General features: G+C 39.0%; 1 protein-coding gene across 1 annotated transcript in view; it reads left to right on the plus strand.

Annotated features, from left to right (window-relative positions):
• Positions 1–1,577: 1,577 nt before the first annotated feature.
• The window catches only part of HIBADH (3-hydroxyisobutyrate dehydrogenase), a 107,658-nt gene continuing 82,702 nt past the window's right edge, over positions 1,578–26,533 (plus strand). The window contains exons 1-3 of the mRNA XM_032872620.1: positions 1,578–1,753; positions 15,328–15,488; positions 23,928–24,037. Coding sequence (XP_032728511.1) covers positions 1,663–1,753; positions 15,328–15,488; positions 23,928–24,037 — 362 coding nt within the window. The 5' untranslated portion in view covers positions 1,578–1,662. The remainder of the gene's footprint in view (positions 1,754–15,327; positions 15,489–23,927; positions 24,038–26,533) is intronic.

Raw genomic sequence — 26,533 nt, forward strand, 5'->3', positions numbered from 1 at the left:
AGAAATCCATAGGACTACATTTATTGGTTGCAGGAGGTCTATTCCAGCTAAAATCCAAATAAACTGGAGAGAGAAGATCAGGTAGGACATTCTCCAGAAACCAATTAAATAGATTTGGACAGGAACCCAAATCTAGGAGACTGTCGCAATGCTGAAATAATTTCCCCTCTTTCCCTCCTTCCTTCCTCCCTTCATTTCTCCCTCCCTCCCTCCCTTCCTTCTTTTTGGTTGATGTGGAATAGAGGACTGCAGTGGAGAGATAGCCAAAGAAAGGAGTTGTTTTTGTACCAGTTAGAAATGTGAACCTTGCACTCTGTACTAGTTCCTGGAAACATTGCTAGCCTACCCAGAACCATGAAAGAACCTGCTTGGAAATTACCCAGTTTCTTTCCTTTTCCTTTAGGTACTTCCAACTCCATGACTGACTGGGCAGAAGTGAAAAATAAGGTCAAAGTCAAATCTGTTGATTTTATTACTCAGATTAAAAGGTTGGGTGAGCACAATCTAGGCAAATGAATAAGTAGAATGAATCTGGCGGGGCGGGGGGATGGACACCTTGGGATTTCTATTGCACTAGACACTCCTCACTGTTTGTCCTCCTATACTACCTTTCTGCAAAGGTTACAAGTCTTGCTTTGGAGTGTGCGGGGCTCACAACCCTTTTGTGGGGTCAGTGGAGATGGGAAGCCCTGCAGTTGTTGCCAAAGGGTTCAGAGACTCAAATATGTACACTAAGCACAGAAAGAAGAATGAATAACTCTCTCTCTCTCTCTCTCTCTGACACACATACATATAGACTATTTTTTTTTGTATTTTCATTTATCCTTAGTTTTTGCTTACAAAATGCAGAATTTTCAAAACATTAAAGAAATATATATTGGAATAGAGTTCCTAGTAATTCTACCTATCAAATAGAATAATGTTACCAACTTGTTTTCCTATGTTTCTCAAATTTATGGAGAAATTGTTGTGTTAAAGTGAAATGCGTATCAAAGTTATCACATTAATGGTAGATTTCTGTTGTTTTTCAATGAACAGACGCTAAAAATACAAGTACTAACTAACATTAGGAGATCCGCGTATTATTGAACTTAAAAATGGGTCCCTACACTTAGCCTAGGAATTTCTGCTTTTGCATAAAAATTACAGCAGCTGCGGCGAATCAGTTTTGCTCTTGTCTGCACGGAAGCAGGACGAGCAGTTACACCCTCCTAGGAGGCGGCTCCGGAGGGTCAGGCGCTCGTTGGTGCCAACAGTGAGTGACAGCCACCGCCTCCCGCACACCCGCTGCGTTTTGATAAACAAGGAGACTCCCGCCTGCAGTCGCTAGACGAGGGAGGAGCTTGGGGGCGGGGCCAGGGCACTTGATGTGGGTGGGGTTCGAAAAGGCTTCCTATTGGTTAGCGAAGTGCGGAGACCCGAGAATCCTGATTGGTTTGGTTCCCTATCCATAAGGGGACTGACGACCCCTGTCTCGCCCGGCCGCCCCTCTCCGCGTCGCGCTCCTCCCCTTGTCGGTGGGCTCCCGCCCCGAGCTGCAGAGCGCGTGCGCGCGCGGCCCCACGCCGCGGTCGATCCCGCCCGCTTAGCGGCGCACACTTGCAGTCAGTGGGTGAGCCGGGAGCCGCGGAGGTCTCCGCGGGGAGGCGGGGCGGGGGCAGCATGGCAGCCTCCTTACGGCTCCGCGGAGCCGTCTCCGGCCTCCGGTATTGGAGCCGCCGGCAGCGCCCGGCAGCGTACAGCCTTGCAGCGGGTAAGGACCTCGCGCCTTCTCCCCCCGTCCCTCCTCCGGCTGCCCGCTTCTCGCCCCCTGACGGCCGAAGAGGTGTTTTCACGGGAGGCGCTGCGCTTGGGTCGGGGCTTAAAACCCCGTTTTGGCTGGTCCCAAGGCCTGGCTTCTTCTGCGGCAGCCTATCGCACAGCTAGTCTTCCCCCTCACCTCCAGTAATCCCCCTCCACCCCGCCCCCCCACCCCCCCGGGATCCAGATGAACGGCTTTCAGCGCCTTTTTGGGGACCTAGGAAGGGGTGGGAAGAGCTTGGGTTAAGGGAGGAATACTTGACTCTGGGGCGTGTTTCTTTGGAGTTAGGGCTGCGAAGACAATTGGAGGGCCCAACCCCAGGGTCGACCTAGCCCCTATCCCTGTGACTCTCAACGCCCCCAGGTATGCACCCTGGTGGGCGTGCCATCGGGCAGTGGGGTTTGATTTTTGTTTAACCACCTTAATCGCGTAGGATGGTCTTACGCAAGTGGTCGTCTATAAAACCAGGTGACAAGTCATTCCAGCAAAGTTTTAAGTCACCCCCTTGACTAGCACGAGTTGCCTCCTCTGCCCCGCTTTTTTGGTAACTGTGCTACCTGAAGATGGCACTTCTGTCAGATTATTAACCAAGACACTTTCGGCGTCCTTGAAATTGTGGCCTGCACATACTCTGTTTCTCCCCACGCACCATTATAACTTATGGAAGCCAACCATCGACTTAGGAAGAGGCACTTTTTAGAGGCACAGAGATCTAATCTTTGTCGTTTTTCCAATGAAGAACCTGAGGCCCCTTGGATGAATGAATTAAGGTATCCCATCAGGATCCAGAAAGTAGTTCTTGATTTTTTTTCTCATTCCTGCAGCTTCTACTACACCAGCCTTCCTCTTTAATTGAAAAAAATTGGTTGATTTATGGAGACATTGCCATTGTCTTTTTGTAAAAGTTTGAGAGTGTAACAATGCACTGTTGAGCAGTTTCATACTCAGGATTTTTAAGAAAGCCTTGGTACTAATATTTTTCTGATCACGTAGAAAAATACCAGGCTGGGAATTTAGTGCTTGATAGCTTCCCTTCTCAGGCTCAGTTATACCTAAGCAGAACTGTGAATTTCCTGTCTGGCTTAGGCTCTATGTGATGCAAGAGAACAGCTGCTACACAATCACAGTAAGAAGATACAAACTCACAGAATCTGCTAAACTTGAGTGTAACCAGTATTTGAGCTACATGTATGTATTGAGTTACAAAAAAAAAAAAAAAGCCTCCCACTTGGGAGATACTTAAATCTTTTAGTCACTTTTCCAGTACTAAATGTAACACCAGTTTTCACATGAATGAGCTATTGTTTCAGTGTTGATTAGCCAGGGAAGATATATGTACTACTTAGTGGTTTTATAAGGTGTTTTAATGATATTTTAATGAACCTTGGATGTACCCATTAGAGTTATGAAAGTTCTTTGAATTCATGCTGGAAGAGCCTGAGGCCCAAGACTGTCATAGTTGCCTCTCAACTGGAAGAGCCTACCTCACATAGCGTGTAATCTTGTTCTTTGGGTTCTTTGACCCTTTGACCCAAAGATGTATGGAGGTAGACTTATGATGAATTTTAAATATTTCATTTTGTGATGATTGCTTAAAACATTTCAACAATTGTTTTTACTTGGAATTGTTTAAATGTTTCTGTGAATTTTAGTTCACTAAATTTACTTTTTTTTCCCCAAAGATTTTTATTTATTTATTTGACAGAGGGAGACATAGCGAGAGAACATAAGCAGGAGTAATGGGAATGGGAGAAGCAGGTTTCCTGCAGAGCAGGGAGCCCTACGTGGGGCTCTCATGACCTGAGCCGAAGGCAGACGCTTAACTGAGCCACCCAGTCACCCCACTAAATTTACTTTTGCGTTACCTTTTTTTGACATTGGAGTCTTAAAAAATTAATAAAAAATTTACGCGCAAATCTAGAGTCTAGGGACAGAAAGAACCACGTTCAAATAGTAATGTTATGTAGTGTTCTGATTTCTGTGGGATATTTTGTCTCTATCGTATGTTTAGTGTGTTTATATCAGATGGATACTACTATTATAAAAATCCATACAACTTATTTAGTTAAAAAAAGAGAGACCTAAAGGTTCCTAGTTAATAGCATACCTTAATTTTAAAATATTAAAAACATCAAAAAGGAAAAATAAAAGAAATATTAAATTCCACATATGTTACTATTTCATCACCATTTATTTAAAAGTTTTTGTATTTTATCTAAAAGTTAATTAGTTGTAGTTTAGACTTCTTTAAACTGACAGGAAAAAATCTATAATTATAGGCCCTTTTTAGTCATTGTGACTCATCAACATGTACATGGAAAAATAATTTGTATCACAGTCTTAAAATGACCCCCTGACCAAAGGTGGAATGGGAAAATTAACTGGAATCATATACAGAAGTGGGAATAACCTTTTGTTGTTGTTGTTGTTATGGCCCTTTTTGAGTATATGAAATCTACTTTCAAAGCAATGCATAGTATAAATAAAATACACACCAATTTTTGCCTTAACATTAGCCTCTAGGGTTGCACATGAAGCTCTGAAAAGCTGCGCATGGTCCTTGGACCAAAAGTTGACCTTAGACTTCTGAGATTGGAAAAATAATTTGTATCACAGTCTTAAAATGACCCCCTGACCAAAGGTGGAATGGGAAAATTAACTGGAATCATATACAGAAGTGGGAATAACCTTTTTTTGTTGTTGTTGTTATGGCCCTTTTTGAGTATATGAAATCTACTTTCAAAGCAATGCATAGTATAAATAAAATACACACCAATTTTTGCCTTAACATTAGCCTCTAGGGTTGCACATGAAGCTCTGAAAAGCTGCGCATGGTCCTTGGACCAAAAGTTGACCTTAGACTTCTGAGATTACATACTTGTTACATTATTTCTAAAATAACTCAAACAGTAAAGGCCTTTGTAGAGTAAGTCACCACCCTTAGTTTGGTTAACTCTTAGTATTAAAGCAAATAGAATACTTATGACATAATATTATGTGATAAAATAGGATAAAAGTTGTGTATACAGTATAATCTCAATATAATGAGAAAATGCACTTAAAAGACTGGCAGGGCTATGCAAAATGCAAATAGTGATTATTTTTGTGTAGGGAGATTAACTTTTTCCCCATGATATACTTTTTCATATTTTCCAGTTTTCTACAGTTTTTTGCATTTTGATATTTAGAGTAGGCTGGTTTTTGGTAGCATGTTACGAAGATGTGGATAACTTTGCCCCTGTATTAGAGAAAAAGGACATAACCGATAAATTTTACATCTATAGATTTAGAGACTAATTTTGCCAAATTTTCTAGCTAGTTTGTTTACCAGCCAACCAGTGTCATTTTTGTATTGTGTTGACTGATTTCTTGCCAGCTTGATTTTAGCTATCATCTGATTCTATTTCTACACATTAATGTGAGGGATGTACTTAAAGGAAAATGTGTTAAGTCTGAAAGTGTAAGAAATTAGGGTAAGAATTCTTTTATGCTTATTTGAATTTGTGCCTCTTTAGGAGCGTATTCTTCATTGTCCAAGCACTCCTGATGCTTCTCCTTAAATAAGAGCTCTATTTCCTTAGAGAGCATCCTCTAAAATACGCTGTATCCCTTTTTCTAACACTCTGGCTCTTCTTACCCACTGGACAAAATGGGCATTTGGCATAGGACTTGTACCCCCATACTGCTTCTTGACTACTGATAGTAAAAGTAGCAAATACTTAATGACCTATCATGTGCCAGGCACTGCTCTGCACTTTACGTGTATTATCTCAAGGAGTCCTTAAATGTCTTTAAATAACCTGAAGTAGTGACTCTTGTTGATACAACTTAATGTCTCGGGAAGTTAGGTAACTTGTTAGTTCAGGGGCATATGGCTAAGAAGTGACCTTGCCTGGATTGGAACATAGGTCTTATATATGGCTGTCCTTCAGAGTTGTTCTTAAACATTATCACCATCAGTAAAAACTCTTCTCTTTTGACATTTAATCATCTAGTTATACTACCCTTTCTCTATCTTTGCCACAAGCAAAAATGAAATGAAGAGAACAACTGAGCCCATCATTAAAAAACTTTATCTTCATTGATTTTCATATTGGCTTATCCAAAGCTGAGCCTCAACTATAACAACTAACATCAGTGCTCTCCTACACCTCTTTCAAGATCTCACTGCTAGGAATTGCTATACTACCCATATTTCAAAAGTTGAACTAGCCTTCTGGTTAATATTACACCACCCCCTGCCCCCGTGTTGTTAACCAGTGTGCTGTATATCATTGTCATCTCACTTGGTCCTTTGACCCCTCCCTCCTTTCCCCCTCCAAATACATAGACATACTTTTCTGCCCCCTCATTGCATTAAGTCCCTCTCTAGGTTTATCTGCATCCATCTCAGACCTCAGACTTAATTATAATCAGAAATTTCAGTGATGCCTTTGATGGCCTTCTAGTATTATCTTTTCTCCAACTCCTGCTCTTTTTCTGGATGACTTGTATTGCCTGTGGTCTGCGCTCCTCCTGGCTGTTCATTTAAGTAGTGTTACCACTGATAGTCAAGGAAACTTGCTGATTAGATACAATCCTTTTGTTAATCTCTGTAACATTCCTTGTTACATATTCGGATTACCCACAGCATTGCCAAATCATTGACTTTGGGCTGCCAGTGTGTGGAAGCTGTCAGTTGTAGAGAGCCAGAATTACCGTGATCGGGTTAGGTTATTTGGAGCTTGCCTCTGGCTCTGGGAAGAAGGGATAGTCAACCTGCAACGTTTAATGGCTGTGGATCCACTTTGCTGGATCTGTTTTATCACCATCTTTACTCTGATTGCTTCAGAACTGACTTTATCCCCATATGTCCACTTGATGAAAGTTCTCTCTAGAAAGTCATGTAACATTAGTAAACACTATGTGCCAGTGCTTGTATTTTATCTTATTATAAAAGTAGTTACAAAAATTATATGCACATAGTAAAAACTCAAAAGGTTATAAAAAATAGTCTTTTCTCTAACTCTGGCCTCTCTAGATGTAACAACTGTTTCTTATGTATTCTTACAGAAATTCAATAAAAGTTAATGCATATATATTCTTTTCTCCTTATATATTATATGTGATTATATCTAATGCTCTTCAGCTTGCTTTTTTTTTCACTTAATAACCTATCCTGGAGATTTTTTTCACTATACTTCTAGATAACACATTCTTTTGAACATCTGCGTAATATTTCATTGTATTGCTTTTCTGTGGATTATCAAGTGCCCTGTTAATGTGTATTTAGTTTACAATTTTTCTGCTGTTACAAACAGTACTGTAATAAAATATATTTTTGTGTTGTTTAGAGTTTATGTGTAGTAGGAGTCAGAAAACTATCGCCTATAGCTGGTCCCCTGTTTTTGTAAATAAAATAGTATTGGACCGCAAGCTTGGTCATTTGTTTATAGCTTGTCTGTGGCTGCTTTAAAACTACAGTGGATGAGGTGAATAGCTGTGACGGGGCCTCATGGCCCGAAAAGCTGAAAATGTTTTCTACCTGACCCCTTAAAAAAAGTTTGAGACCTCCCAGTGTATCATAAATTCCTAGACATGGAATTACTGGGTCAAAGAGTAGGTACATTTTAATTTTAAATTTCATAATAAAATAAAAATGTAGATAATTTTTTTCAAATTACTATCCAAAAGGCTGACCTAATATGTAATTCTGCAGTGTGTGGGAGTACATATTTTCATCAGTCCTTCCTTGCCTGTGGTTTTATCAGAGAGACAAATTTCTTCATCTGATAACTGAAAAATGATATTACATTGCTTTGTTTTATATTACTCCAATTATGACAGAATTGAATATAATTTTAAAGTTTTTTTGTCATTTAAATATTTTCTGTACACTATTTTGTGATTTTTGTCTAATTAAAAAATGAGTCATCCATATTTTTCTTCTAGATTTTAAAGAGCTATTTGCATGTAAACCAAAAAAGTGCTGTTTCTCTTGTGTGTTGCAAGTGTTTTTCCTGGTTATTTGTATTTTGTCATGTTTGTGGTATTTTTTCCATACAGATATGTTGAGTTTTTTTCCCCTTTATTATGAAAAATTTCAAGCAAAAGTATTGAAAGAATAATACAATGATATTTGTGTAATCTTTGCTTAGTGTCAACAGTTGTTAACATTTTGACCTATTTGCTTTATTTCTTTCCAACTATATCATATCCCACTTGTATCATTTGAAGGTACAACGCAGACGTCGTAACACTTCAGCCCTAAATAATGCAGAGTGAATCTCCCAAGAATAAGGATGGTCTCCAAAATAACCAAATTATCATTACCTAAGACAATTAGCAATTACCTAACATCATTTAATATCTAGTTCATACTTAAAGTTCCATAATTTTCTTAAGAATATCTTTTATAGGGGCGCCTGGGTGGCTCAGTGGGTTAAAGCCTCTGCCTTCGGTTCAGGTCATGATCCTGGGGTCCTGGGATTGAGCCCTGCATCGGGCTCGCTGCTCGGCAGGGAGCCTGCTTCCCCTCTCTGTCCCAGCCTGCCTCTCTGACTACTTGTGATCTCTGTCAAATAGATAAATAAAATCTTAAAAAAAAAAATATCTTTTATAGTTCGTTCTTTTTTTCTTTCTTTTTTCCAAATCAGGATTCCTCCAAACTTCATGCATTGCATTTGATTGATAAATCACTTTAATATCTTATTTGAGAGCTGTCTTCTCTTGTTCTTTTTTTCTTCTTAAAAATCTTATTTATTTGAGAGAGAGTGAGTGAGAGAGAGAGAGAGAGGGAGAAAGAGAACACAATCCGGTTGGAGGGGAGAGGCAGAGGGAAAAGTAGGCTCGGATTATGACCTGAGCCAAAGGCAGAAGCTTAACTGACTGCGCCACCCAGGGCTCCTCTTGTTTGTTCTATAAACATGTTGACATTTTTTTTTTAAAGATTTTTATTTATTCATTTGAAAGAGAGAGCACACAATTGGGCGGTGGGGTAGAGGGGCTGAGGGAGAAGCAGTCTCCACACTGAGCAGGGAGCCCCGTGCGGGACCTGATCCAAGGCCCCAGGACTACAACCCGAGTTGAAGGCAGACACCGAACTGACGAGCCACCCGGGTACCCCAACATGTTGACTTTTTAAAGACAGATTTATTGTAATATAGTTGACTTATAATAAACTGCACACGTTTATTTATTTGAGAGAGAGAGCACAAGCAGGGGGAGCAGCAGAGGGAGAGAGGGGGAGGGAGCAGCAAACTCCCCGATGAGCAGGGAGCCTGCTGCAGGGCTTGATCCCAGGACCCTGAGATCATGACCTGAGCAGAAGGCAGATGCTTAGCCAACTGAGCCACTCAGGCGCCCCTAAAGTGTACATATTTAAAGCATACAGTTTGGGGTGCCCTAGTGGCTCATTTGGTTAAACATCTGCCTTTGGCTCAGGTCGTGATCCCAGGGTCCTGGGATTGAGCCCCACGTGGGGCTCCCTGCTCAACAGGGAGTCTGCTTCTCCCTCTCCCTCTGCCCCTCCTTTCTGTTCCTGCACTCTCTCTTTCTCTCAAATAAATAAATCAAATCTTTCTTTTTTTCAGTAAAGCATACAATTTAATGAGTTTTGACACATGTATGTACCTGTGAAACCATCACCAAAATCAAGATTGCGGACATATCTGACATGCCTCCAAATTTCCTCCTATCCCTCCACATATACAAATATTTATAATTATGTATTTTTACACTGGATATAGATTCCTTCCTTGATAGTTGTTGTTTCAGTACTTTAAAGATGATGCTGTACTGTGTTCTCTCTTGCCTTGTTTCTGACAAGAAATCTGCCTTATCTTTGCTCCTTTGTGTATAAAGTCTTTTTCTCTGGCTGCTTTTGAGCATTTTGATTATGATGTGTCTTGGTATAGTTGTGTTTATGTTTCCCATGTTGGGGTTCCTTGGGCTTCTTGGATGTGTATGGTGGAGGGTTTATAGTTTTTCTCAAATTTGGACATTTTTGGCTGTTATTTCTTCATGTCTTTTTTCCATCTCTACTTTTATCTCATTTGATGACTCCAGTTAGGTGTGTTATTTGGCTAGTTGAAGCTGTCCCACAGCTCACTGCTGTTCTTTTTATTTATTAAGTTCTCTCTCTGCATGTTGTTTTAGATAGTTTATATTGTTACGTCTTTAAGAGCACTAATCCTTTCTTCTGCGGTATCTGTTCTGCTTTTAACCCAGTGTGATTTTCATTTTACACATGGTCATTTTCGTCTTATGAAATTCAGTTTTGGGTCTTTTTAAAAAAATTAATTAATTAATTAATTAATTAATTTGACAGACAGATAGAGTACAAGTAGGCAGAGTGGCAGGCAGAGGGAGGAGAAGCCGGCTCTCTGCTAGCAGGGAGCCCGAGCCGGGGCTTGATTCCAGGATGCTGGGATCATGACCCGAGCTGAAGCCAGTCGCTTAACTGACTGAGCCACCCAGGCACCCCCAATTTTGGGTCTTTTTTTTTTTTTTTTTTTTTGTATCTTTCATATCTCTATCTTTGGAACAATCAGACTACAGTTATTATCACTTTTAATATCCTTGCCCCCTAATTTTAACATCTGTGTTGGTTTAGAGTTTGTTTCTTCTTTTTGACTTCTAAATGTTGATATTCCCTTGGGCTTTGTTCTTCAGTGTCTTTTACTCTCATTTGGCACTTTCATCAACTACCATGATTTCAGTTCTCGCCTTAAAGCAGATTGTTACCAAATATGTGTCTTTTTTTCTCATGCTATCTCTGAGATGATCTTAATTGGTTATATTTCTAAGTCTGTGGGACGTCTTTCAGCTCACTGACAGTTCAGTTACTTTAAGATGGTGATAGCTTTCTTTCTTGATTTCTCCACTTAGGTTATTGCTAAACCTGTTTTCTTGCTGTCATCTTTGATCTTTCCTTTATTCTAGCCCATAATCCAATCTATTGCTATGTACTTTTACTTCTGGCTTTAAAATGTTATGAACTGAATGTTTGCTGCCCCCCACCCCCATATGTTGAAATCCTAACCCCCCACTGTGATGGTATTAGGAGGTGAGGCCTTTGGGAAGTAATTTTGGCTATGAGGGTGGAGCCCTCATGAATGGGATTAGTATCCTTATAAAAAGAGACAGGAGAGCTTGTCCTCTGGATCTCTGCTCTTGGCCACGTTAAGATATAAGGAGATGGCCATATACAAGCCCAGAAGTGGGTTCTTACCAGACACTGGATCTGTTGCCACTTTGATCATGGATTTCCCAGCTTCCAGAAGTGTGAGATATAAATGTTTGTTGTTTAAGCCACTCAGACTGTGGCATATTTGTTGAAGCAGCTCAAATGAACAGAGAGAGACCTGCACTAATAATACTGTTACTTTTATATTAGTCTTTATATAGTTTCAGTGGTTTATTTTTATTATTAGTCTTGCCTGAGGAGATAGTTCTAGAAAAATGTTGCTAAGGCTGATGATGTCAAAGAGATGGCTGCCTGTGGCAATACCTCTTACTTACAAAATATGGTCAAATTGTTTAGCATGCTAAATTTCCTTTCCCTTCTTTACCCTTCCCCTTCCACTTCTGTTTCCTTCCTTCCTTCCAAGATCTGTCCATCCATGTTAGAGATTAGATTCTCATCCATGTTAGAGAGAGGGAGTGCACAGTGGGGAGGGGCAGAGGGAGAGGGAGAGAAAATTCCAAGCAGACTCCCTGCTGAGCGTGGAGCCCATCTCAGGCTCAATCCCACTACCCTGAGATCATGACCTGAGCTGAAATCAAGGGTTGGGTGCTTAACTGACTGAACCACTCAGGCACCCTGCATTGTTTCTTTCAATCTTAATTTGTGTTGTTTGTTTCTTTGTGCATCCTCTAGGAAGAGTGAAGGCAGTGTCATATAGTGGTTAAAAGGGAAGAACCTAGAGTTACATTGGTTGAATTTGAAACTTAGCATTGCAGTTTAGTATAGTCTTGGGCATTTCATTTAAATTCACTAAGTGTCAGGGCTCTCAGCTGAAAGGAGGCTTAATGATAGGATATGATGACAATGCTATTTATAAAGTGTTTAGTAAGATCTGGCATGTAGTAAAATTGCCAAGAATAATTTTTACTGTTTTTTTTTCTTGGCTTTTCTATTTCCTTGCATATAGTCATGTCCTTTTTTATATGGAGTTCCCTTCCTTCCTACTCTCCTTTCCATTTGAAATCCTGGAATACTCAGGTCACGTGCTACCTTCTTTAAGTGCTTAAACCAGATGAATTCTCCTTTATGTCAGCATTGTTTTTGATACTTTATTTTTTTATTATTACTATTATTTTTATTTTAAGATTATTTATTTATTTGTCAGAGAGAGTAGAAACATGGAGAGCAGCAGGCAGAACAGGCAGAGCAGGTAGAGGGAAAAGCAGGCTGCTGAGCAAGGAGCCCAACGTGGGACTTGATCCCAGGACCCTGGGATCATGATTGGAGCCAAAGGCAGACACCTAACCCACTGAGCCACCCAGGTGTCCCTGTTTTTCATACTTTATCTTCAACTTTCCTTTGTTGGTATTTGTGTACATAGTTTATTTCCTTTTGGATTTTAAGCATGTTGACAGCAAGGACTATATGTCATTGTGTCTTCTGTGGCATCTGGCAAGGTACTTAATAGTTGCTTCCTGTTCTTGAATGTGTGAATGAACATGGTTCTACCTTGCCATAGTTATTGACCTAGAGTGAATTGTCTGTTAAATTAATTGTTTTTAAATCACAGTCATCCTAGTTTCCAATATTTTTAGTTAAATGATACCTTTCCAAGCTTCATACCATACTGTTACAATAGTTATTAGCATCATCATTAGTTATTAGTGCTAGAGTTCTCTTACAAAGTATGCTTCTCATTCTGTTTAATATTGTAACATTTAAATTAGATTTCGTTTCTCTGTCACTGAACCCCTTGTGGGCCAGAAAGTCAGCCACAGGAATCCTATAATACCCATGGTATTAAACTTAGCACTGTTAGGGTAATGTTGCACAAGAATGACACCCATGTTTAATGGAAATGTTAGAGTCAAGCATCAAGTTAAAAGGAATTAAATGTGCTTCTAACCCAAGAAGACCTCTATTTCTTTTTTTAAGGTTTTACTTTATGTAATCTCTACACCATTATGGGGCTCAAACTCACAACCCTGAGATCAAGAGTTGCATGCTTCACCGACTGAGCCAGCCAGGCACCCAGAAGTCTTCTATTTCTTTTCTTTTCTTTCTTTTTAAAAATTTAAGTTCAGTTAATTAACATATAATGTAGTATTTGTTTCAAAGGTACAGATCTGTGATTCATCAGTGTTATATAATACCCAGAGCTGATTACAACACATACCCTCCCCAATGTCCATCACCCAGTTACCCCATCCCTCTCCCCTCCAGCAACCCTCAGTTTGTTTTGTTTGATTAAGAATCTCTTAGGGTTTGTCTCTCTCAAGACCTCTATTTCTTAAGCTTTAGGGCTTCAAATAATTTGGTTTTAGGAAATCTAATTGCATTTAAATTAAATTCAGGGACGAGCAGGGATCCATCAGTTGAGAGGATCTGAAACTCAAAGGGGTGACTGACTGTAATTAGTTGGTGTACTACACAGTTGTATAACTAGAGTCCTTGAAAGACAAAGGAAAAGTAAAGCTTTCAGTGGCGGGGGGAAAGGGCAAGTAGAGCTCTTCTCTCAGTAGACTGGGAGCTTTTCGAGGGCAAGGACTGTATGTATCTTGCTTATGTCTATCTCTGGCTCTGTCATAGTATTTCATGCAGTAAATACTTGTTGAGTGGAGTTCTAATCTAGAAATGAAGAAATGATGTGTAAGGTTATTTTCATGGCAATGCAAATTTTCCTTTGCTCTTTCTTGCAAAAATCATTACTTTGGATTGTGTGCCCCAGTATGATTTCAAAAGTCCTCTGTGAAAATGAAGAAAATCAAACAAAACCTGCATACAGCTTTTTAAGAGCAATTCCTTTTCTGTAAATGGAAATGCCTCTTCTCTGAAAGTGAATGGAGTTGTTATTAGTCCAAGGCACTGAAACTATTACCCTTGCCATTTAAAGCCCATGGAAGCATTTCCATCTTCTCCCCTAGAACCCGTGTTATAAACTGGTGACTTAGTTTAACATTTTACTGAGATTTTTTTATACCATTGGAGGGGATGATTTCTATAAATATGGGGGTGGGAAGGTAAAAAACTTTTTTCTATTCTTGGACCTTGTCCAAGATACATGTTTTATTGAATATTTTGTTTGTCATACGCATTATTAAAGGTGATAATATAGATAGTGTTGGGTCCCCCAATAATGGGTCCATGGTCAAAGGAGCGAGACTGTTATAAAGCGAAGTCAAGCAAAGCTTTATTTGGCACCAAGCATCAGGAATCAAACCGACCATTTTGGATCAATCAGACCGTTGGGGCCACCCCTTACAGAGAAGATGACCCCTCCCTGCCTCACAGACTAACTTTTATAGAGCAAAGTCCATGTGGCCACGCACAGGTGACCAATGAGATTGTAACACACAGAGAAAGCTGCACAGTCATGCTAGGTCACACATAAGTGGCCAATTGAATTACAGTTCACCCCATAGTAGCTATTTGAACTAGCCTATCACCTTAGTCAGAATTGGCGCCCATAAGGCGGGACCCACACTCCTTGGTAGCTAGGGAGACAGTATGCGCGCTCTACTGATTGGATGTCTCCACCTCACCCGACTCTTCCTTGCATTGGGGCTGTTACCTCCAGTATGCGCGCTCTACTGATTGGATGTCTCCACCTCACCCGACTCTTCCTTGCATTGGGGCTGTTACCTCCACCTGACCTGACCCACCCTTCGTTACCTGGGACTGGTTTCCCGGACTTGCTTTTAAGTAAGTTCCCTTGGTGTGGGGGGGGCAGGGTCAATTTAACTGTTACTGCATAAACAACAAAATGGCTGTTCAACCGATTTGGGGCCCCGTCTGGATAAATAGGCCCTTACAATGGAATCTAAAGTACATCACATAATAGTAAAACACATATTTTAGAAATGAGAACATTTTTAAATGTATTGTTAAAAATGGCAAAAGGGATGTTATAGAGGTAGAAAGCAGGAGAGATTGCTTAAAATTGTATAGTTGTTTCCTATAGAACTAAATAATTAGATGTTTGTACGTGGTTGATGTCTTTAAATGTGATTAGATCATTAGTTGAAAACTAGCATTTTAAAGTTTTTTTTAAAAATAGAAAACATTTCAGGGCTCCTGGGTAGTTCAGTTTGTTAAGCATCTGCTTTCAGGTCAGGTCATGATCCCAGGGTGTGGAGTCCTGCATCTAGCTCCAAGCTCAGCCTCTCCCTCTGCCTGCTGCTCTCCCTGCTTGTGCTCTCTCTTGATATCTCTGTCACTATTTGTCTCTATCAAATAAATAAAATCTAAAAAAAATTAAAGATAGAAAACGTCTCAGTAACAATTGACTTAACTAATACTGAATGAATGTTTACAATAAGAAATGTCACTGCCCTTACTGAAAGTAATTTATTGAAATCAGTATGTTCTAGGTCAATGGCTTCTAAGACTCCAGTTGGATTCATTGGACTGGGCAACATGGGGAATCCAATGGCAAAAAACCTCATGAAACATGGCTATCCACTCATTATTTATGATGTGTTCCCTGATGCATGCAAAGAGTTTCAAGATGCAGGTGAACAGGTAAAGCCTTTTCTTTAGATTTGTTATAGATTTTGATGTTTAAAAATAAATACGACAAATGAGGAGTATACACAATGGAATTATAAACCTACTTCATTGTTAATTATATACATGTTATAGATTTATTTTTGTATTGTTGTTATTGTTAACTTTCATCCAGCATCTGTCTGTGCAGCAGAGATTGAGGCGGTCTGTTCTTTGGTAGGTGACTGAGCATTTCTCAGGTTGGGTCAAAGGGCTTGTTTTGGCTCTGTATCAGTTTTCTGAGATTGTAAATTTACTGATTGTGCTATGAAAGCTGGTAGTTTGGTAGAAATAGTTTCCCATGTTATTGAGAGGCATAATTTGTCTTAGGACAAGAATAGGTTTAGGGATAGGAAACTCAGTTTGAATCCCAGCTTAAATACTTACCTGCTTTCTTACTGGGGGCAAGTTATTTCAGCTATCTTCCTTATCTGTAATATGGGAATGATGACAACCTGTGTCATTAGATTATGAGGCTTAAATGAGAATATATGTAAATGTATTTCATAAATATTGTGTGGCAACACTTTGTGAATATATGTTATTGGCCATTAAACCAGGAGGCAACCTAGCAACACTGTGTGCCGTATGAAGTACAGCGCTGAGTGAATGAAGGATCTCAAGTGTTCTGTTTTTAGGCTGTCATTCTTGTTTGAAGAATTTCTGGACTAGAGTATATCCTACTCATTTTTAATTATAGGCTTAGCACTTGTTTCAGAAACTCAGAATGCTTTAAGACCTTGTCACATAAAAATTTTATGATTCAGATACAGTATTTTCTATAGTACCTTAATTTCTTCAAATGTAAAATTCAAATAGCTATATAGGAAAGATGTTAGCATCTACTGCTCAGTTCCTGTTTGAATTTGTTAACCTTTACCAATAACTCACATAACAGGAGATCATATATTAGTAACTGAATTTAGAGTTTTGTTTTTTTTGAGATATGAAGGAAGTTCTGTGCAAGTTGTGGAGTGGTAAGGCTGAATGTAATCCCAGAATTGGGGGAGTACTAAAAATTTTCTGAGAAACATAGAAAAAAAATGAGACAAAAATTAAAATTAAACAGCCCACTTCTGGATGATAGACTTAAAGCAAATACTAAGAAACGTAATGCCTCTGTAAAGAGCAGTTTAGATTTCTAGAAATTTCTGCCTTAGGGTAGAATTCTACTTTAGGGTAGAATTTTTGAATACCTGCTGTATGTCTAACAGTCCACCTAGTGCTGCGGAGAATAAAACAGGTTGAGTTGGATCTGACAGCGTGTTAGGTGTGTCTCGGTGGCAAGACTCAATACTAGTACAAGGAAGTTTCTATTAAAATTGCATTTTGATGACAATAAAGTACTGAAGCAGTTTTTGAGGAGAAAAAAATAATAATTGTTAAGAATCACTTCATTTCTGATAGGGAACTATAACTGTTAAGAGTCATTTCATTTCTTAGAGGAACTACAAAAATATTAAGTATAATCTTTGCTCACCTCCAAACAGAAATGATGTAGTTTGAAATGAATGTGGTAGAGACAGGATCTCCCAGATTCCTAAATAAAAATGAGAAGATTCTAGGACACTGGTTCAGTTATTGGATATTCCTTTTCCTTGAGATATATAAGTGGGTATGAGGAAAGAAAGAAGATGGATTGTGGGTAGCTGCTCCTCTCAGATTAGTGAAGAGTAAAGACTTATTTTAGCTTGTTGTCTACAGTTCCCATCCCTGTCCCCAACACATGGTGGGAAAAGTTCTGAGGCAACAGCCTGGAAGAGAGAATCCTCCTTTCCCACATCTTCTCTTCCTCACATCTCTGGTTCCCTTATGACCTTGACTCTGTGAGATCCTCTGAGTATTGATTATGACAGCAGTGGAGGGTAGGAGAATATGAAACTTAGATGAATGAAAGGAGAAGGATAAAGGATAAGAAAGCTTTGGGCCTGAGGGGGAGTATCATGCCATAATAAAATGAAAACATTTATTAAATAATTTATGCTGGCAGCCTAAAAAACGTTTTGAATAGTGGTGATGTCATTGGAACAAGTGTGATTTCCTAAGATCAGTACTTCAAAAAGTAACAATGTGGATGAATAAGTTCTGATATATTAAAATGTCAGCACTATTATTTCATAGCTATATTTAGTTTAAAAAATTTTTGGATAAAAGAACAAATGAGTTTCGTTCTACTACTAAAAGACAAAGACCAGACGTGGAATGGGATAGAAAAATGTAGGTGAAAACCTTGAAACTTACTGCCATTGTGCACAGTAGTGCAATGAAGCGTTCAAGGTTTCGGCAATTCAAGAGTCTGTTTGTGTTGATACTTCCATTTTAAGAACAAGTGTCCCCCCCGCAACTGCCCCTGCCTTCTCCCAACATTGCTATGTGAGGTGAAGCTGATAAAATGTCAGCCAAAGAAAATGAGGTCCCCCCGCTGCCAACGATTGCATAGACTGGATAGTTGATTTCTAATGTTGACTGTGCTTTCAGCGAGAAATTTGCAGGGAGAGAAGTTACCAAAATAGGTTCTAAAGAGCTTTGGACATTTCTTTGAAGAAGTGCTTTTTTTTTTTTTTTTTTTTTTTAATAAAGCAAAAAGTGGGGATTTTTTGTTTCTTTTCACCGTTTAACTGAAGAGTTGGGGAGTGGTCTGGCCCATGGCACAGCCAAATTTTGGGCATAGACGTTATCAGGTTCCTTTCTGTCTGCCTCTTGTATCTGCTTTGCTCCAAGGCTCCTCCCTCCTTCCAAGAGGCTACATGATAGCCCCCTGCAGTTCCAGGTGAAGAAATGCTTTAGATATTCCAACCCTGGAGGTTTTCTTTAAGCCCAGTCTAGTAGTAGAACATATTGCATGGGTTATGAAGGAAATAAAAACTTTGACATGTTAAAAATGTTTGACATGATTGGTGGTATTTAATCAATTTATTATGCCTTTAGATGTTAACCTTTTCTAGGGGGTGCCTGGCTGACTCAGTCAGTAGAGCATGTGATTCTTAATGGGGTTGTGAATTCAAGCCCCATGTTGAGCATAGAGTTTACTTTAAAAAATAGTGTGAATTTGGGGCACCTGGGTGCTTCAGTTGTTTGCGCATCCAACTCTTGATCTCAGGGTTGTGAGGTTAAGCCCTGTGTTAGGCTCTATGGAGGGCATGGAGCCTACTTAAAAACAAAACAATACAAAAAACAACAAAAAAAAACTTAACCTATTTTGATAGGGTATTTATACTTGGTTAAATATGATTTTGGTCCTTTCCGCAAAAATGTGGGCATTCCTCTTTCAGTGTCCCTTTATTATATCCTTATTTCTGTTGGAAACTCAGGTTTAACCTAGAAAGATGCATCATTTCAACTTTTATAATCTTTCCTAAGAATGTAACCTACATTACAAAGGTAATTATCAAGGCTTTGTTTATTAGAAATCATGAATTGATAAATTGTGAATGCAGTGGTATAAAAAACCCTGGAACCAGACTGCCTGGGCTTAGATCTCAGCTCTACCATTTGCTGGCTGTGTAACTTTGGACAGATTATTTAACTCTTCTTACTTAAATTTCCTTATTTTATTTTATTTTTAAAGATTTTATTTATTTATTTGACAGAGAGAGATCACAAGTAGGCAGAGAGGCAGGCAGAGAGAGAGGGGGAAGCAGGCTCCCCGCTGAGCAGAGAGAGCCTGATGTAGGACTTGATCCCAGGACGCTGCAGATGAAAGCAGAGGCTTTAACCCAATGAGCCACCCAGGTGCCCAAATTTCATTTTATAAGATGGTGATTTTAATAGTACCTTTTTAGTCATGGAGAACCTGGCATGTAGAGAGTGCTATTACTGCTATTATTAGTCTTACTGCTGTTGTTACGGTGGTGGTGGTTGTATCTCTGCCATCTGTCTCCCAAATCTTCATTCCCCAACACCACTCATAGAAACATACTAGTCTTGGCTGAGTCTCTGAGTCCAGAGTGCTTTGGAAGAGAACTATAGACGTATATATTTCTTTTTAGATGTTATTTATTTATTTGAGAGAGTGAGCAGAGATAGCAAGAGAAAATAGGAACTGGGAGGAGAGGGAGCAGTAGACGCCCCACTGAGCAGGGAACCTGATGTGGGACACGATCCCATCACCCTGGGATCATGAACTGAGCTGATGCTTAACCAACTGAGCCATCTAGGTGCCCTTTGGACATATTTTTAAATGAAAGAATGATGGTAAAAATTAAAACCATACTAGGAGATAAAGTGATTTGATAGCATCCCTGTTTAAGAATACATTCTGCACTGTCCCTTCCATCCCACTTTCATTTTACAGAAGATACCAGTTTCTCTTTAAGTGTTAGTGTCAAGGGCATATGACTTGTGCTTCATTTTCATTGTCTAGGAATTTCCTTGGAGATGCTGCCGATCTGTGCCATAGTCTTGGGACTTTTACACCACTCCTGTGTGAGTTTCCTGGTTGAACTAGGCATAATTAGATTGTCTTTTCTTTTGTTTTCTCTTTGAAAACTTGGAAGCTATCTTGTTCCTGGGTTGTAAGGCTGAGCATGTTTGGTTAAGTAATTCTCTTGGGATCTAAGCTGGCATCCACTCAGGTCTTGTTAAATGAGGACTTTATTTTTTTTTATTTTATTTTTTTTAAAAGATTTATTTATTTATTTATTTATTTGACAGAGGAGAGATCACAAGTAGACAGAGAGGCAGGCAGAGAGAGAGAGAGAGGAAAGCAGGCTCCCTGCTGAGCAGAGAGCCCGATGCCAGACTCGATCCCAGGACTCTGAGAGAACATGACCCGAGCCGAAGGCAGCGGCTTAACCCACTGAGCCACCCAGGCGTCCCTAAATGAGGACTTTAAAAGCCTCTTACTGAATGTGCTCCGTCATTGTTGACCAAATGTTTTAAGATGTAGGCACAAACTGTTTTAGTCAGTTTTTCTACTGTAGTGTAATTTTGATGTAACAGTGTGCTTTTCTACTTAGAAAGATTAAAAAACACAGAATGACAGGTTTAACCAAGGTCACGTTCATCTTATTTCTTAGCAAGTTTCTCTTACCCACTTGGCTTACTTGGAAGCAATGCTGAGCTTAATTTATGTGACTGTTTTATTTGGAAGAGACAATGAGATTTTTCTTTGTGGAAAGCAACTAGTTAACAGTTGTCTTCTTCTGATGGCTACGTAAAAAAAGGAGGTGCAGTTCCCTCAGATTACTCTGGGCCTTGATGCTCGAAGCCTCCCTCCTTCCCCTGACCCAGCAAAGCAGATTTTGTCTTTAATTTGTCCAGTCTTCTACTCCTTATATTGCATACCTGCCATTGATGGGTACTAGCATACAGATGAATCTAAATCCGGAGAAATTGGCTACAAAAATTCTCAAAGACTGAAGAGATAATGGTACACAAAGGAACCAATCTCCTATAGTTAAAATTGAGATAATGGAAATATAGAGTCATCTTAATTCATAATAATTTAGGATTGAAGCAGATGGAATTAGCGAGAGATCTTTCTGGATGGTCATGACAGAGCAGAGCAGAGCAGTGACCAAGTCAGCCAGGTCAGTGACTGTCTGCAGACAGAAGGTGGAGAAGAATCTTATTAATACTGTACCTTTGTACTGATCATATCTCATGAGCTCTTTTTCACAGAGGCTCTACCTTCCTAGAACTTAAGTGGAAAATTTCTTTACCTAAGTTTCCTTTCTACTTTGGAGATCGAAGCCCTTAAGGATAACCCAAGTCACCATTCTTTATAGATTTAGGAACTGAAGCCAGAGAGGTTAAGTGATTTTTACAAAATCACACATGGGCTTGGTGGCTGAGCTGCAACTGAACCTGGGTCTTTGGCTTCCCAAATTAGTGTTCCTTTCACTGATCCATGCTGTCTTTGCTTATCCATTCAATTAGTAAATGTAATTGAAGGGACTCTAATTAGTTTGGCTCCTAAAGGCTTTTGTGGTTAGTGTCAGACTGGCAACAAGGTTTGTTTTTTTTTCCCCCCAGGTTTTGAGTCGTGGCCAAATTTTGTCAGTCAATTATTTCAGAGTCTTGAAGTCATCACATGGAAGTCAAGATGATTTGAATAGCTGGACACACATGTCTGTGTGTCTGTCTAATAAACTTGCCTTCTGTAGTGCAAATTAGAGACTTACTATAATGTACCAAATGTATATAGTCATTAGATATGGAGCAGTTGTGGCTAATACAGTGGTGACATTCCAGCTATCACTATCATTGTGTGTTTTTTCCGGACCTGTGAGCTTTGACACTATATCATATATAATTGAGGGCTTAGCAGTACTCTGGCAATCCAGGCATCCCAAGAAGCAGATGCTAGGGATGCAGGGGGCTGATTGGGCACCCCATGCACTTGGCAGTTACATGAATTGGCACGGCCAGTTCATGGGTATGAGAAGCTTGGAGGTGTGAAGTATACTTAGATCTGTGAACTAATTGTTGGTGCCCCTAAGGGCACCTCTCAAGGAGTTATTTAGGTGGAATTGAATTTCCTTCAGTGGAAGAGACTCACTGAATTCCTAAGAGGAAGTCTGAAATTGACTCTTAGACCTCAGGGCTTACCACAGTCTCTGAAAGATTGAGAGAGAGATGGAGCTGGAATAGAAGGAAGGGCCACTGAAAGGTGTGCCATCATTTTGCATTGTCTGTATTACTTCCTTGAAGGGGGGACGAAGAGATGAGGCTCTTTGTGTAACCCATATTCTCGATACAGTCCTGGAATAGAGAAATACTGCTCCTATAACTTTTCCTATTCTTATACTCATCTTACTCAGCTCTGTTTTTCTTGAGTCAGCCTGAGCTGTTTGCCAGCAAACAGTTGCCTCTTTTTGAATCTCAGCATTTATTTGGGTGTCAGAAAGGTTTTTACTTAGCTGAAGTATGTCATTGTAATTCCACAGAAAAAAACAATTTTTTTTTTCCAGAATTTTTAGGGCAAATCCCAGTGATGTATCAAAATGTACTATTGATGTGCTACATTGTAGCCTCTAAAAATACCGTATTGCCTTTAGAATGAAATATTGAAAGAGAGGGTATCTCTTTTTTTGTTTTAGGGTCTGAGATACTTTATGTTAGCATTTAATGTTAATTTACAAAGTGTTAGGATACTTGATTGCCTGACATTTTAAAGTATGACTTATGAAATTAGTTTATGTTAAAACTGTGTTTGTGTCAAATTTGATTTCTAAGCTAATAGTCTGTTAGGGAAAATTGAATTGTGATTACCTCTGGCTCATAATACTTAGATTACACACTGTTTGCCTTTCCATTCTTCCACTTTCATCAACTGTACGTCAAAGACGAAAAGAAAACGTTAGGTATCATTCTGCCACACAAGAAGCAGAGGCATTCCCGTTTCTAGGTTGCTTATATGGTAGTTCACATTTCCTAGCAGAAAATATGTCCATTTCTGATACATGGGTACCTCATTTTACAGAGAAATCTTCAGTCATCCTCCTGACAGTCATTTTGTCTTTTTTTTTTTTTTTTTAAGAGAGATAAAGCTTTCATGACAGTTGGGGTGATGGATTCTTTTTTTTAAAGGAGTGTTTGAATCAAGAAGTGAGCTCCCAGCCTCTTCTGACCTCTTTGGTTGCCAACATGCTGGCCAGGCATATCAAGGGGCATGTGTGAGAGAGAGCAGGGTTTTGGGGAATGCCAGTGAGGGTACGTACATCTCTGCATGCATGCATACATACACAGGATGGACAGTAACTTTCCTTGTCAGTGTGTTTGTGGTCATCATAAGGCGGAAATGAGGGTGGAAATGAGCATACCTTGATGCCTATTTGTGTGTCTTTCTTGTATCTCCAGTTTCCACAAGAGTCCTGGTAGCTCACATGCTCAGCCTTTATGGTGGTACTTACAGCTCATTCAGGAGGTGCTCATATCCTTGTCCTTCACCTTTTCCTTTTCTTACAGGCTTAATTTTTTGCTTTTTTTCCTCTTGAAAATGGAGACTGGGGAATGGTGGTAATTGGGGCTTGAGAATTTACTAGGGGATTTTGCTGTCTATGGAATCATTGGTGAATCCTGGAGTTCAGCTTCCATCTCTGTTGCACTAGATTGTTTTTCTTAGTCAAAGCTTCTACCAAAAAGTATGCGGTTTAAGAATCCCAAGTTGGAGGAATCCATGAGAAGTACATCTGTTCCCAGGACTGTTGGGTTTTGCCCTTTTCCCCTCAACTCAATTCACGCTTTTTAAAATAAACAGTAGATTCGATTCCATAGAAACTGCATCTATATGTGTATAAGGAATGGACTCTCTATTTTAGGCAGTAAATATTTTTGTTTGTCATTTGGAAACAAGAATGAGTTTTATTCAGTCACTGTTGTCAGCATGCGTAAAAAGTGGATCCTGCTTGTGCTATAAAAACCGCTTCCATTTTAAGTAATGTGCCTTTGTAATTTTTTTTTTTTTTAAAGGTAGTGTCTTCCCCAGCAGATGTAGCTGAAAAAGCTGACAGAATTATTACAATGTTGCCCACCAGTATCAATGCAATAGAAGCTTATTCTGGAGCAAATGGAATTCTGAAGTATGTATTTCTGAACCGTGGAAGTTTTCTTGTTATGATAGTCCATGAATTTCATATTTGTTAATACTTTAGGAAATTACAGTTATGTTTGTTAAACCTTTCTGTACAGTTTTCTTCTTAAAAGTGAATGGTATAGTTTCTCTCTCATTGTAAAGGGTTTATTTTTTCACTGAAAGCAAGCATGTGACTTTTGGGAATAATTTCTTTTTTGTTTCTGTTTCTTTACTTAACTCTTGCATTAAACTTACACTTTCATGGCTAACATGTTTAAGAGACTTTTAAAACTTGCATTTTAAACTGTACAAATGTTACAAGCATAATTTTCTTATGGTTTATAGAAATGCAGGAAAAGGTTTCTATGAAAAATAAAACCAAACATTGGAAAGAACACCATTATTTAACATTTTATTATATTATAAAAAGTTATTGTATGTCCTCTGGGTTAGTACATCTGTAGTAAGAACTTTGAGAAGTTGGAATTAAAGGTTAGCAGTAGCTCTTTAAATAAAATGTAATTTAGGTCAGAGTTTTCTAGCCAGTACTTAGCTTCCCTGGCTTTGAGAACCTTTTTGGTTAATTTTTGTCTATTGCCAAAGCCTTGTGGTTGTGTTAGAATGACAGTGGTTGAATTTCCGATTTAATTTTCTGGTTTTACTCGTTCCTGTTTCTTTCTTTCTTTTTTTTTTTTTTTTAAAGATTTTATTTATTTATTTGACAGAGAGAGATCACAAGTAGATGGAAAGGCAGGCAGAGAGAGAGAGAGAGAGAGAGGGAAGCAGGCTTCCTGCTGAGCAGAGAGCCCGACGCGGGACTTGATCCCAGGACCCTGAGATCATGACCTGAGCCGAAGGCAGCGGCCCAACCCACTGAGCCACCCAGGCGCCCTTGTTCCTGTTTCTAACTTGTTGAATTTCAGCAAAGAACTAGAACAAACTGGTAGGCCCTGTGGACATATGTAGGGCTAAAAGAAAGGGTTTAATTTCATGAAGATGTAATACATGAAATATGAGGTTTTGGGGAATTGAATTGCTTTAGAAAACTAACAGACTTGGAAGCAAAAGACACTTGGATATTAGGCAGAAAACCGATAAGATAAATGTTTAGATTTCAGGGAAGTTTGAAAGGCCCTCATTTTGGGTGGAGCCCTCAGGCCCATGGTGTGTGTGGTCCTGAGGTAAACTAGCTGTCTCATTATGGAGTCTGTCCCAATATGGCCCTGTGTTGCCTGTCAAGTCTAAGTTACTAAAAATTTGTATGGAGACAAAATCCTGTGTTTACTAATATTCTTTACTAAGGAATATGGTAGCCAACTAGCAGAGCAGTTTTGTCCAGGAGTGCTTTCAAAGAATGTGGCTTCAAGTTGAACTGTAATTTGCTTTTCATGGTGGTTCTTTATTTTCTTCTGGGTCAGAATCATTTCCCCATTTGTAGTACATATGTAATTTTTGAGCCAGTTTCCCATTTGCTTAAAGATTTAAGAGCTTAAGAATATTACTGTCACACAACACTGGGAAATGTAATACTTAATTTTCAGGTTACACAAAGTGAAACTTCCACATACTGAGGTGATCTATATAGAGCATGCTATTTCTTTTCTGTGGAATATACCCAATCATTGCATTTGGACCAGATCAATTCATATGTTTATTAAAATTGTTGTTTAAAGCATTTTATATACTATTTTTTCTATAGAAAGATTTTTCTTTGTTTTTTAGCAATGATTTTCTCTTTCCTCCTTCAATATTTACATTTATTCATTTCTAATTTTCCAGTCATAATTATGATTGTTACCTAGGTTAGTTAATCTGTAGTAAGGACTTTGGGAAGTTTGAATTAAAGGTAAGCCATAGCCCTTTAAATAAATGATAACTTAGGCCCATTTCCTAGCCAGTGAAGATAGGCATAGATTATAAGGGAACCATATGATTATATAAAATCTGCACTTACAGTATAAATGAAAATATCTTATTAAAAGAATGCCATTTACTGGGGTACCTGGGTGGCTTAGTGGGTTAAGCCTCTGCCTTCAGCTTAGGTCATGATCTCAGGGTCCTGGGATCAAGCCCCACATCGGGCTCTCTGCTCGGCGTGGAGCCTGCTTCCCCCTTTCTCTGCTTGCCTCTCTGCCTACTTGTGATCTCTCTCTCTGTCAAATAAATAAATAAAATATTTTAAAAAAAAGAATGCCTTCTACTATTGATGTAAAATATGATAGAAGAAAAGACTGTTTCACCACTTTGCCAAAGTATGTATATACATTTACTGTAAAGAACAGAAAAACTTTATCTGTGAGATTTGCAGGCCCATTCCTTTATTTTCCTTTCTGCTTCTTTGATGTTTTATTTTATCTTTAAAAAACTATAGTTATTAAAGAGTATGCCACCCTGAAGCAAATGGCTAAATTTCAATGGTTTATGTTTATTCTACCTAGTGGAAATGACATGGATGTGTGAAAGTTGCAATATGGCTTGTTAAAGACAAATAAAGTACTTTTTA

Source organism: Lontra canadensis, unplaced genomic scaffold (assembly GCF_010015895.1).
Source record: "Lontra canadensis isolate GAN:19392208 unplaced genomic scaffold, GSC_riverotter_1.0 scaffold2, whole genome shotgun sequence".
Taxonomy (NCBI): Eukaryota; Metazoa; Chordata; class Mammalia; order Carnivora; family Mustelidae; genus Lontra; species Lontra canadensis.